Source organism: Chanos chanos, chromosome 8, assembly GCF_902362185.1.
Source record: "Chanos chanos chromosome 8, fChaCha1.1, whole genome shotgun sequence".
Taxonomy (NCBI): Eukaryota; Metazoa; Chordata; class Actinopteri; order Gonorynchiformes; family Chanidae; genus Chanos; species Chanos chanos.
In genome coordinates this window covers 35,096,479-35,110,227 of record NC_044502.1, presented here as the reverse complement: position 1 = coordinate 35,110,227, position 13,749 = coordinate 35,096,479, and the positions used below count along the sequence as shown (strand labels likewise).

Genomic DNA, 13,749 nt, shown 5'->3' with positions numbered 1-13,749 from the left:
CTCATAAATGATTTTCAAAATTTTGAATGCTTTTTTGTTCACTCAAAAAAAAAGGGCATTTTGCTGCTGCAGAGGTGACAACTTGTCACCACACTATATCAACAGCGGATCATTTATATTATTCATTGACATTAACACAGCAGCGCCTGTTTCTGAACAGTCTCGGGTACATGAAAATGTATCAGGCACACGATTTACAGTAGTCCTCCATGTCGAACCATTTTAATACAGAAAATGTATATAACTGCTTAACTTCAAACTGCTCAACTGAATAAAAGTTGAGACTGTCAAAAGTTCTTCTGTCTTTTCACACCTTGAAATAAAACAAATTAAATAAAAGAAGTTGTTTATTTCGAAAAGTTAAAGTATCAAAACAGTGAGCCTTAAATTAACACACATACAAAGGACACTGACAACAGGAAAGCATATTCAAATTCTTCTGATGAGTCACTCTCCTCCGTCTGAAGAGGTTTTGCTGTGTTCTCTTGAACTCTTCTTTGTAAGGCCGCTGAAGTATTTCTCTCTGAAGGAGTTGTGGCCTTGGTATGGCCTGAAACGTGGGTCTGCCAGGTGTGCTAGTGCATCTGTCTCCTGCAACCATAAAACACAACATCAAACATTTAAACTTTAAACGCATGAACTCTTAGCACTGACTATTCTTATAGTATCAGTTGCCCTGAGTCGTCCCACGTCGCTGACAAAATGCAGTTCTTCATTCAAACCAGCAGCCACAGCATCTAAGGTAAACAAGACTATACACTTCTCAAATGAGACAGCGGCATAACTCAAAAATGAGTTGATCGCCAGTTTCGAGCAACTGAGGTAAGTGTTAAGTTCCTTAGTTTTTTCCTGGCCGAGGCAAAGTCAGGTCCTTCAGCAGGGTTGGACAAGTGCAGCTGAGGTGGACGGAAGCGCACCATTCCACGTTAATGAGGCGCTGAGGAACCGCAGAGCTGGAAGTGACTAAGCCATGAGACTGCGAGAACTCAATGTCACCTTTTCCCTTGAACCACTTATCCTTCCTGCTTCCTTCTGCCTGGCAATCTGGAGACAACGTACAGTACTGCCAGGATGATTCAAACCCAAACCACATAATATAAGCCAAAGTTTGAACCAACACACTACTTAATTGTTATACATGTGCTGCCTAGGGCATGAGAATATAAGAGGTAAGTGCTGGAGGAGATCGGGAAGTAAATTCTCCAGAGTGTATGTCTGTAGGGGAGATGAGGACACGAGGGGTGTGGGAACATCCCTGCCAAAATTCTACGACCGAAAGCCGAGGAGGACAGAAATGGGGCTTTGAGTACACTCTGCAGATCTGAGTGTTGTTTGACAGCACTGAGCCTGCGATGATTCTGCTCTACTCTAAACATTTTTACTGGACTTTGTCAGTACAGGTAAAGTGGATCTGTCATCATACACATAGTTCCAAGCAGTAGTGTGACTATCCATGCTACGCGAGAGAAATTCTTCTGAGTGCTCCGGGATCATAATGTAGGTCGCAGTTTTCATTTTTATCCTAACATATATTAAAACTCAAAATGATGAACTATTTGACTATTAACCATAACTGTGTTAAATCCAATAAAACCACAGCAAATATTAAACCTCTAAAATTGCCTTAAACTTAAACAAGTAGAGCAAGTTTCCAGTTGCAACATTATTAAAAAATGATAACATTTTGAAGGAAGTAGTCTGAGACTTCTATAAAAACAGTAGCTGCCACATTACTTATTTATTCATTTCAATTTATCTCTACAGAAACGAGGCCAAAATCACATCTGAGCATGGATAACGTTTGGAGATGGGTCAGTTTTGCACAAGCCAGACTGAAATTCCTGCTTTAATTTGATTTTTACTACCTCATCTGGGGTCTCCTTCTGAGAGAGACTTTACAGAGGAATGTGAGAAAAGATGTTAACTATAGATATGACGTTTTTACATGGCATACTTGTTCCAGATTTGGAGTTCCAAGAGCTGGAGACACATGTCAGTCAGTACAGATAATACAGAAAGCCTGTGTGTCTGTGTGTCTGTGTGTGTGTGTGTGCGTGTGTAAGGGAATGAGTGATTCACAAAAAGCCTTTATGGGAACAATTTGGGGTTTTGAAGTGAAGGGGTTGTCAAATCCAAAGATGGATTATTTTCCATACAATGTGTGATTAAGTCATTAAAGTGTAGTATAAAAAAGTGAGTCAACCACAGCCAGATGGTGGGGTTTTCTACAAGCCTGAAGCACTATCAGCATTCTCCATTCCAGTACTGTGTGCAATCTTTCTCTTTCTCTCTCTCTCTCTCACACACACACATGGACACAGACACACACACACGGACACACACAATATAAACATATTCATGGGCACACGCCATCAGTTACAGTATGCATAAACTAGCCTAATCTCTTGTGCATACCATAGCCAATCTCACTTGAAACTATGGGTTCAATATGCAAAGAAATTCAGCCCCTCTTCACATCATGTACGCAGAGGCACAAGCACATACACACATTCACAGACAAACTTACCTCTGGCTCTTTGGTCTTCTCCATGGTGATGAGTCGTCGTGAGGTGTGGCTGGACAAGGTCTGCTCGCAGTTGCTGATCAAAGTGAGACATGGGTGCATCGGCACCATCTCCTCACAGTACCTGCAGGCCAACATAGAGTTAACCACTGACAGCAGAAACAGTACTCATGGCTCAGTCAGAGAACTGATCACCATCCAGTTCCAAAGGCAACATGGTGTCTTAAGATTTCTGTATTTATAAATGAATAACCTAAATGAGCCCAAATCCCCTGTCCTGGAGAACAAAGCAAAACAAACAAAAATGGAAAAAAAGAAGCATTAATTACTCTATCTGAAGTTAACCCAGAACTTATTTGTCTTGAGAGAAAAAAAAAAAAGAAAGAAAACCCACAAATGGTTCCTATGGAGACTAATGATAAATGAAGTCATTTGACTCAGAGGAAAACGGTTTACTGAGAGTTTACCATTTTAATTAGCTAAAAACAAACAAATTGAACCAAACAAACAAATTAAACTTCCTCCTCTGATGAAATGATCTTAGAATTCATGTTGCCCACTTTTCCATTACGTCTCCATTCACTTTTCATTTCCTCTTACAGTCACAGGTGAACTCCGAAATGCGTAATCTCCTCAGAACGTTATCCACAGAAATCTGGAAAACATTTTTTCCTTTAAATAAAACCGACCAGTAACATGCTATGTTCCTGGACATTGGCATTAAAGTGCTTTCTGAAGCCCTGGTGGAACACATTCAGTTCACAGCCTCTTTCACATCCTGACAGTGCTGACTCAGAAAGAACCAAGTCCTTTTTGGAGGAGTTCATCAAAAGATTTCAGTCAATAAATATATAAAAAAGAAACGACAACTCTAACAGTCCCACACTGGCCGCAAATTAAGCCAAACTTTGTGATTTAGTCGCTGTGATTTACTTGCTTATGTCAAAGCCACACTGCTCAACCACCATACAGATGTGGGCAAGATTATTATTTTGTTTACTATCCACGGATGCGGTGCAGTGTCTGTCACTAATAAACTTTTCAAAGCTATGGAAAGAACAATTTGCTAAGTCTCACTTCCGATCAAACTGGCTCAACTCTCAATGGACATGTACGACTTCAAGGTAACCATCTAAATTAGACCAAAGGAGACATTTGGATAACTGATGGATAAAGTAAATTAAAAGCAGGTGCCTCTAAACAGGTACGGTTCCGCGACTAACTAAGCAATTAATATCCTAACACGTTTCATGTTACGTATGAAAATCCAACACAAGCAGGGTCACCAGTCATGGGGGAAGAGTTTCTTGAGATTTTGGCAGAGGAGTGACTGCTGGGGCATGTTTTGCAGAAGCCTGAGAGATGAAGACAGCTTAACTTACTGATGATTCATAAAGAACAGTGGCTAAGGTGATGTTGGTATGGAAGTCTAAGGGAAAGACATCATGAACTAGGGCCAACGTTAGTCAACACCACACACTCCTTGACTGTGATGTTCAAACATTGGTTCAGGATACAAGTCAAAACAGACAATCAAGTCAGCTGAAGGTAAATCTAGGGTGTGAACAGACCGTCTCATCAAGGACAGTCCATCGAGGACTTAACAAAGCAAAACACTGGAGAAAACAGGAAGTGTGGGGGGGGGGGTCATAAGGTAAGATGAGACATCCCTCTCCCTGACCAAACAGAAGACTACATGTGTGGCCACAAAAAAACCTACAGAATCCAGTGCTTGTTTTCCATGGCAAAAAGTTTTGGTCTAGTGGTGTAGGCACATTTCCCTATGAGAGCTGAGGTCTGCCCAACCCTTTAAAGGCAAAGGTAAAAGTCAGTGACAGTAAGTCTTTCTAAGTGATCGCTTTAAGCCTATGGGGATGCATTTCCATCCTGATGGAAGAGCTTAGTTCCAGGATGATAATGTACAAGCCTGAAGGCTAAGAGAGCTCAGTGTATGCTCTGTTGTGTCGAGGCAATCTCTGCCCCAAGCTCTTCAACCAACTGAACACTTAAAAGAGTGTTACTTGTGGTAGAAATACTTGAATAGACTTATGGTTGCATCCCTCTAAAAACATTCCGGAAAGCTACAGAACCTATGCCAAGGGACACACAAGTTGATCTTAAAAAGTTTCTTTTCTGGGGCTCATTTTACACCTGGTTTGTTTACTACATAAACCAGTGTTTATTTGTGATTTTTTTCTGTTCTGATTATATTTCACACTGCTACATTTTAAATGTGTTTAAAAGAACAATCATTACAATTTACTGTAACTACTGTATTTGTTTACTCTTTGTTTACAGATGTATTTTGTCTGTCGTTTCAGCAAAGAATTCAATTATGGTGCAACTGCAGTTACTGTTACTGCTAATGTGTTTCCAGCTACTTTGGTGGTCCTACCACCAGTCACTTTAAAACTCATTATGATGAGTGATTTTCTGCTTTATCTAATACACAGCTGAAGCCTCAGTGCCAGTGTGGGATTTTGGAGAATGTAGGTGCTAATGATATGGGCACTCTCTTGGTTCATTCTCTTCATGGGCTATTATCAAACCTAAATTTGCAAAAGACACTTGATTCCCTTGCCCATTTTTCAGAATGAGTGTGGTTATTTCTTTTGAAAACAACATTATACTTGATTGGTTCATTTTGAATGACGAGAGATCACTTCCCATTTGGTAGACTAATGCAGTCAATTTCGATGAGATGCAGCTAGGAATGCCTGGTTTTTAGGCAAAATCAGGTGGGGTTTTTTTGAGGGGGGTGGGGGGGGGCGGCTGTCTGGGTACAGAATCTTATTTCACAAGGCCTGAAGTGAACCAAACCAAGAAATTAAACCACACATCAGTCCCGTTCACCCTGCAGGCATAAAATGCTCTCAGCGTGAAGGTAAAATAATGTGTAATCCAAGCTCAAAGTATATGCAGCGGATTTCCTGTATTCCCTAGTGGCATACAGCTAAAATGACCCCAGCCGTCAACCTGGGGGTTCAAACCCAATTTACCACCAGTTACAGAGCTGCATGTTCAGCTTCGTTAAAAAGCTTCAAGTAATGACATTTTTGCCCGTAATAATTTCAGTCATTGCCACCCCAAAGGCAGAGGAAACGAAACCGCAGCGGTTGGAACATCTAAAACACTCTAAATGACGACATACACCACACAATTTGAAAAAGCATGCAGACTAAATGTTAATGAGCTCGTGAAGCCGCAAAGTTTGTTAAAATGGAACGAAGGCACGGGTGAGGCATTGCTCTTGACAACAGCGGAAGCATTTTTAATTAGCTGAGAGTAGGCGATGACCTCATTCTCCAGGCCCGTGATGCACTGTAGGGTGACCCAGGCGCCGTTTTCCACTGTCGACTGTTAAAGGCTGAGCGGCACCACAGCTCTGGATTCCTGTGGCAGTCGTCCCCTCCTTTGACACCAATGTTTATAAACAAGAGTGTTGCTACACGAACACTCAATCCAGATTCATTGTCAGACAGCAACTCAACACATCCTTAATTAGCACCAAGTTTTAGCACCCCCTATTGGACACACGGTGAAAATTACAGCGAATGATTGCAAAGACATGTAGGTTAGAAGAAGACATTGAGGGTGGACTACATGTCCCCGTGTCTTTGAAGCACAATAACAGTCTGAGGAAGGTGGTCAAAGTAAAGATTGGACTCATGGCTACCAGTGAGAACTACACTCTTAATTGTTCCAGTTCCATTCCCATAGGTCTGGACAAAGCCCATTTTTGTCTGTCATCAGAGCACCCCACACATTCAGGTCAGTGGTAAGCAGATACCAACCTTATCCCCAAATCCTGAGCAGACTGCAGAGGCCAGCTCTGTTTAGTCTGTATGTCAGTTTGTCACACACTGTGAGTTTGTGCTGGCACAGTGCCCTGAATGTGTCAGACAGATGAGATGGGGTCAAGTGTGGCTGCAGCATGGGTGAGATGCTCTCAGAGCTTAAGACTGTTTGAGTCTCCTGCTATCATCTGAATCAACAAATACTTCACGTACACTTATTTTTCAGTGGTAGAGAAGAGGTCAGCTAAAGATCCTTTCTGACGCTTAGTCAGCAGAATATGCCTAGCCTGTGATCCTGATTTTTCCTGACGAAGGTGGAAATTCTGTTACCGGTGCTAAGGTGTGCGTCACAGACATGAGGTAATCGTTGAAGAGAAAAGGAGCTGTAATTTAGATCACAGAAACTTTCTTCGTCATGGTTTCTCTCCAAGCCTGTAATCTGCGGTCAGCGCTGTCTGTGGAGAGGGTCTGTCTGTGGTCAGCGATAGCACAAGGGAATATCCCACCACCTGGGGACACCTGTTCCTCACTCTGCTCTCCTCAGGCAGCGGAGCAAGCCCCAGCAGGCCAGACCACCGCAAAGTCGAGGGCATAGTGTCTAGCTCAAGCGGCTTAGCAATGGACTTCAAAGCTGAATGGCTAAACTGAAGCCTAGGCCGCCCCCTGGTGTACAATTTCTGACATGCCCTTAAATTTTCATCTTTACGTCAATCAAACCAGCTGGTTTTTACCATCAACCCCTAATTAAGCACTCACGTCAGTTTCAAAAACAGGTGTGGGCACATGTCATGTAATCAGTAATACAAAGTGACTTGTAGAGAGACAAGGCCATTAAAGACCAGTGTGGGTATTTAGGACACAGTCATCAATTATATCAAACATGGCCTTGTAAATTAACAGCCTTGACTCTATCCTGTCCTATAATTTTACTTACTCTGGTCTGTAGACTGGAAGCCAGTATACTAGTCGCCCACCAAGGACCAAGTGCTGAGCAGCAAATTTTAAAAGATCAGTGAAGATGTCACTCAGATGGTATGCCATGGAAACTGGAACATGACTCTCTCCAGAGCTGAAATGACAAACATATTAACAACAAGAACAACAGCAACAACAACAGAGTTTTAATAGAGACAGTCACATTTGGCTTGAGAAACCTCTGAACAACTGAATCATGCCCTTGATTTAAAAATTGCAGGTCCAGTGAAAAGGAGACACTAACCTGTCTTCTTTTACTACTGAATATACCATAGGTTCCTCTGGAATACTGAATACAGAATGCTAGTATAGTGGCAATTAAACTGGGCAATAGTTTACAGAACAAATCTTAAAATGAAAGTACTATAAAAGCACTGTAACAGGAAGTAAACAGGAAAGGCAACAGACTCACAAGTCATCAGGGGGTTTGGTAATGTCCTTATGAGAACCTGTTCTCCTTGTTGACTCACGAATACCATATGGAGCTGGGGAAGAAAAAAGCAGACAGACTTATGATAGCAGAAAATATTGCCTATATTTGACATGAGCAATGAGAACTGACCTTAACAACCACAGATGCCAAGATGATTATTTTATTTCACTATCTGGCAAGACCACTCCTCAGAGCATTACATGACATATATTTTCTTACTTCCCAAAAAACCATGCATTGAAAAACTGCTCTGTGAGAAATGGCAGGTGTATATCTTGGCTTTTTCCAAAACAGCCCGCAAACAAATTTATAAATCACATCTAAGTAACATAAATAGCGTGAACAATAGTGGAACAAGCTTGAACAAATAAACTGTTATGTGTCTCATTTCAGTGTAATTTACAACCTTTGTTGATATACTGACTTTGAAGACCTTGAAGAACTGCTAAGTGTATTTATAAATTTTGAAAAATGTAATGACATCACAGTCTTCCCCAATACTTGTCATTGTGTAGCATTGCAACAGATATGTGTGGTACCACATCCTCCAGTCCCATTCAAATAAAAACAGATACTGGCAGTATTTACACACACAATACACACACACACAGACACAGACACACACACAGCCCACTACACAGAGGAAACTACTGATGCTCAAATCAGGACAAAAACAAATAAAATGAACATACGGTCTGTGATGATGGCATCAAATAGTGCCTCTTTCCTCCAAACAGGTTTGGATGCGTCTGACACGAGGACGTCCACATAGAGGTGTTCTTTACCATACTGCCGCAGGTTGGCTCGAATGTTCTCATCTGGACCCCTCCACTTCTGGTTCTTTCTGCTGGCCTTACCTGAAATTCAACCAAAGTTATTCTAATAACTCTACCAAACTATCTGTCCACACCGATATAAATGCAAATTCATACACACACACACAAAAAAAATACAAAAATATTGCTTTGTGAATACCGTTAACATATACCTTAGCTCTATACGTTTATACTACAATGTTTTTTAACTACCTATTCCATGTATGGTGTTGTAATCAATATCTGTCCCACACACATAAGCCCCAAAGTGAGAGCACGCCACCAGGAGGCTCCCTGCAAAACATAGGAAAAACACAAATATAGGTGAGAGAGGTGACCTGGGTATCGAGTCAAACACATGATCTGTGAAAGAACAGCTCTTGGGTAGATAATATACCTGCTGGGGAATACAAAGAAATAAGTAATGTCCACAGTTTTTTGGGGGGTTTTTTCTAGGTAAACCTTTGAGATGGCTTCAGTGTTTCTGCCAACTTTGATTTCAGACTTTTTCCGCTTAGTTGTAAACACTGCTGAAACTGGAACTCATATTCAGAGAGAGAGAGAGAGAGAGAGAGAGAAAGAGAGAGAGAGAGAGAGAGAGAAAGAGAGAGAGAGAGAGACAGAGGGAGAGAGAGAGAGAGAGAGAGAGAGAGAGAGAGAGAGAGAGAGAGAGAGAGGGGAGAGAGAAAGCCAGGGGAAAGAGAGGTGAAGACACGTGCACAAATCCCTGAGTGAAGTGGGTGATAAATCATCACATCTGGTGAGCAGATCTCACACCTTATTCCCCACTATGACTTGTAATGCCAGCCGACATGTGTGAAAGGGGGCTTGGCAGCAGGACAACCATCATGGCATGCTAAGAAAAAAATACCCATTCAAAGCTCCAACTGAGAGAAGAGCATGCAATCAAATACCACACAGACATTCCTGCTCAACTTGATTGATGATTTTGGAATAGAATTTTTTTTTTTTAGATCAGAGGTGAAGGAAATGAGAATCTAATGGTGGTCAGATAAAACTGAGATCAGCTCGCTGTTTCACTGACACATTAGACAAAAGAATGTCAGGGCAAGAGGATCAACTCTAGGTTTTTGTTAAGAAAGAATGAAAATCAGTAAACGTCAAGATATTCTCCAGTGCTTCCAACATATGCCTGTCAGAGCTGCTTTCAGTCAGAATGAGAAACAACAGCAACTGCTTCATTCCCACACCAAAGATGCCATCTTCTCGCAGTTTAAAGAAAACTCAATAAATGTATATTAATGGTTATTATCTAACTCTGTTAGTAAGAGATTATGTTAAAGTGTAATATAAAAATACATACATCAATACAAAAAACACATATATCGATTACAGAAATATGTACCATGGCCTGTGTCCGCTAAAACTTTTATATTATTTCAATGGGTCACTAATCAAACAAGACAAATTCCTATTGGTTTGAAGTCCTGACAGGAGTTTGGCAGCTACTGTTCTACAGTCACACTCATGTCTAGGGTGTAGTGTTTTGCTCACCTGTTCCTACAAAAGGATCATATACCAGGTCATGGGCTTTCACTCGGCCATGGTTGGCCATTATGAAAGATAAGCCAGCATCCATGCTAGTGTTCCCGATGAAGTGTCTCTTCTTCACACTGTAAGAGCGAATCAGTTCCCTCTGGCCATCTGCAATCTGAGAGCAATTGATTTTCATCCCACAAGACATAAAACAATTTCAGTCACTCTTATGATTCAGTTCCAATCTTTGTACTTATTACATGACATAGAGATTAATTTTTATATAATTTCTTTTTTTACGTTATTCTTAATTTTGCATTTTTAAGTTATACAAACTATAAGTTGACAGAGAAATTGATCAGTTTGCTTTCAACGTAATTAGAACTCACCCATCTACCAAAATACATATACAAGGGTTTCTCTGGGATGTCATTGGGGTCAGAGCCATAGTCTTCCAGTAAACAGAAAACATGATCTGGATCCTTCAGATTAACCTTCCCTTCAAATGGTAGGAAGTCCAAAGCCTTTGAATACACAAATGGATAACTTGCGAAACCTGACAGATATGTAACTGTGCAATATACTGTAACTTTGCTGAGCTATTAAGTTTTTTTTTTTTGTTTGAGCAAAGTAAATGTTCTATACTAACATTTAGTATAACTAACTTAAGTATATCAGAGCTACCCCATAATTTATAACTGTTATTATTATTATTGCCTGAGTATTACTGAGAATAACTTGACAATCATACTGTTTATATGTTTATAAACTAAGACAGGGATAGGCAACTGTAATTCTGTGGACCTGGTGTCTATCCAGGAATGAACTCTGCTATCGAGATGTTAAGCAGGACTATGACCATTTATATAAGGTGGGTTATGACTGTTACAGTATGCTCAAATGGTGGGTGGAGAAGTGTTAATAACAAACTAGATGAAGACATTTCCAAAGACATCTTACATCTATCTTTTCAATTCGATCTTTGAACAACAATGTCTTGTTGAATGTGTAGACATTAATCTTGTATGTTGATTCTTGTTTTAGGTAGGGAGCCTGTCAAAGAAAGACAAGCAAACAGACAACGTCAGAAAAATCAGCTGAAAAAACGTATGCATAATGGACAAGAGTGAGAAAGTCTTTATATTGTGCCATCACAAACCATGTTCTCTGCCGGGTACTCTAACAGGGATGTCTTCAGCTCAGTTTGTGTTGCTCCATGACCCCAAAGTTCAAAGACAGACCTTGAATGTACCCAGACTATTTTAACAACCATTGCACACGCCAAACAACACTTTCTGAGTAAATGATTATCGACTGTCGAACCAAATGACACTTGTTTTGTTTTTGTTTGTTTTACCCTCACAGTACAAGCCCCACACCTACTTTCCGCACACTGTTCGTTTCATGATGCTCCGCGCGTCATCCTCCGATAAGCCATTTAGTCGCCAAAATGGAGACTACAAAATTTAAATTAATTCATTCATTCAGTTAAACGGAAAATGTAAGAGTATAGTATGATACCAAGCAAACTGAAAAAGACATAATTCAACTTCAGTAAGAGCGTACCCTTTCTTGGAAGTTTTCGGACGGATCAAACTGTCGGCCCCTAAGAGACAGCAACGCTTTGATCTCCTGGAATACATTTTTCAGACAATATTCACGTTACAGTCCTACATCCATAACTTTTATATCTTCTACGCTTGTAGTAATTTGTACATTTGATCCAGAATGTGTAAACAAGAAACAATCACTGGTACCACAAGCTTTTCTGCAAACAAACAAACATCACTGGAAGCCTTAACTCCCGTCCTTTATCATGTCTCATAACAAAAGCTTTTTAAGAACTGCAAGTCTAAATAAATGAGGGCCTTTCCGTCCATACCGGTAATCTGAAGTCAACATGATCGTGTGCTAAATGTAGCAGATACTGCCGGCATGATCTGCCACAGTGTAGCGCCATGTTTGACTGTTACAGTAAATAGTTCCGATAGGAACGAATGTGCTTTCGTTTCAGTTCCCATATGATGCTCACAATGTGTCCTTAAATGGATTAGATCACTGTTCTTAGATAAACATGTGTTCATTCATCTATATATGTGCGCGTTTTACTAAATGTCAACTCAGTTTTGGATGCAAAAATAAAATACAATTTAAAATATCATCCTTCATGTAAGTAATGTACAAATCGTTTGAAAACAGCCAATACAGCAAGTTATGACAGCCAAATTTTATCCTCTAAGCTGCTTTAAAGGACTACACTGTGGTGAAATCTTGCCCGTTATAGGATCAACATCACGTGTTTGTGCATCATCCTCGCGTTTTCATTGGCTGATGTACATGTCACTCATTATGTTCCCAGAGGCCAGTAAACTGTCCTCTGCTGTACCTGCAATTTGTTAGCTTCAGTTTCATACAATGAAGTTACAATGTATCAAGTGTTCATCAGCCTCATGTGAGATCTAAACAATGCGGGTAAGTTGCAATGTTTAATCGTTGTTGTTTTTTTTCCAGAATGGTCTTGGTGTTGGAAAATAAAGAAACCACATAGTCAGTATCACAGGGCAACACAACCATTTATAGTTATATAAAATGCCATGAATTTTAGTCATAACTTCACGTACCGACCAGTGCTTTTGACCATTTGGGAGACGTGTGTCGCAATGAAAATCTTTTTATATTTATATTTTAATCACCTGTGTTTTGTAGGTTCTATAAGTAGGCTATTGCAAAGAGTTGAGAATTGAGATCTATGACTTTTGCTTTCACCTCATAAATTTGGTTAATGTTCACTCACATCGAGTCGACTTCGACTCAACTGTCTTTAACTGATTTATAGACAAATTGTAGTTCTGCACTTAAGCTGAATCGTCGGAACCCGGTGTGAACAGTGGTAACTCATTCGTTTTTTTCTGCCCACAGAAATATGTGTGTAAGTGAAGAACTTTGTGAATGCACCCGTCTTTTTTGTGAACCCAGAAACAGTCCACTATGGAAACAAACGGTACACCTAACCAATGCGATGACTGCGCTGAAGTTTGTGTGGTATCGGTTAAAGGTTTGAAAGAGAACTGGCAGAAATGGTCCGTTGATCACTGTGAGTATCAGAGGCACAATCCTTTTAGTAACGAGAAGAGGACGCATTTACCACAGCTACAGCGGGGACAAGAAGGCTATGGCAGACCCAAGGAAGGTTCGAAAACAGAGCAAAGAGGAAAAGATGCGCACTCTCACATCAGTGGGGAGGTTCAGCAGTTGTGCCAGGTGATAAGAGAAATCGGAGAATGTGGAAAGGACGGGAGGCCAGCTGTCGAGTTTGGAACTCTATTTGAGCATTACGTTACCATCTCTAACAAAGTGGTCGGGGTGTTGCTACGCGCTCGGAAACAAGGGCTCGTGCACTTTGACGGGGAAATGCTGTGGCAGGGCCGGGATAACCATGTGGTCATTACCCTGCTTCAGTAGACAGCGAGCAAAGGAAAAAGTGGCGTATTAACGAATACTTAATGAATTTACCTACAATGTTGTTTTGCGTACTGCTTGTCGCTTCACTTTTAAGTCAGGGCAAAATGTTGGGCTTTCTAGTTGTAACAAAACACAGTATTTTGTAGACCATCGACACTGAATGTACGAACGCGTTGCAAGCTTAGCCGTCATCCGCACCTGAATGTTTTATTTACTAAGAAACGAGCATTTTTTTAAATGTGTGTA

General features: G+C 40.6%; 1 protein-coding gene across 1 annotated transcript; it reads right to left on the bottom strand.

Moving 5' to 3' along the window:
- Positions 1-447: 447 nt before the first annotated feature.
- On the bottom strand, positions 448-12,001 carry trmt11 (tRNA methyltransferase 11). Its single transcript, XM_030782599.1, has 13 exons — positions 11,924-12,001; positions 11,608-11,673; positions 11,425-11,498; positions 11,201-11,282; positions 11,002-11,094; positions 10,431-10,565; positions 10,060-10,216; positions 8,758-8,838; positions 8,422-8,586; positions 7,709-7,781; positions 7,256-7,390; positions 2,528-2,648; positions 448-591 (listed from the first exon to the last, which is right to left on the bottom strand). Exons 1-13 carry the CDS (start codon positions 11,999-12,001, stop codon positions 448-450), a joined length of 1,404 nt encoding a protein of 467 aa, XP_030638459.1.
- Between the last annotated feature and the right edge of the window lie 1,748 nt (positions 12,002-13,749).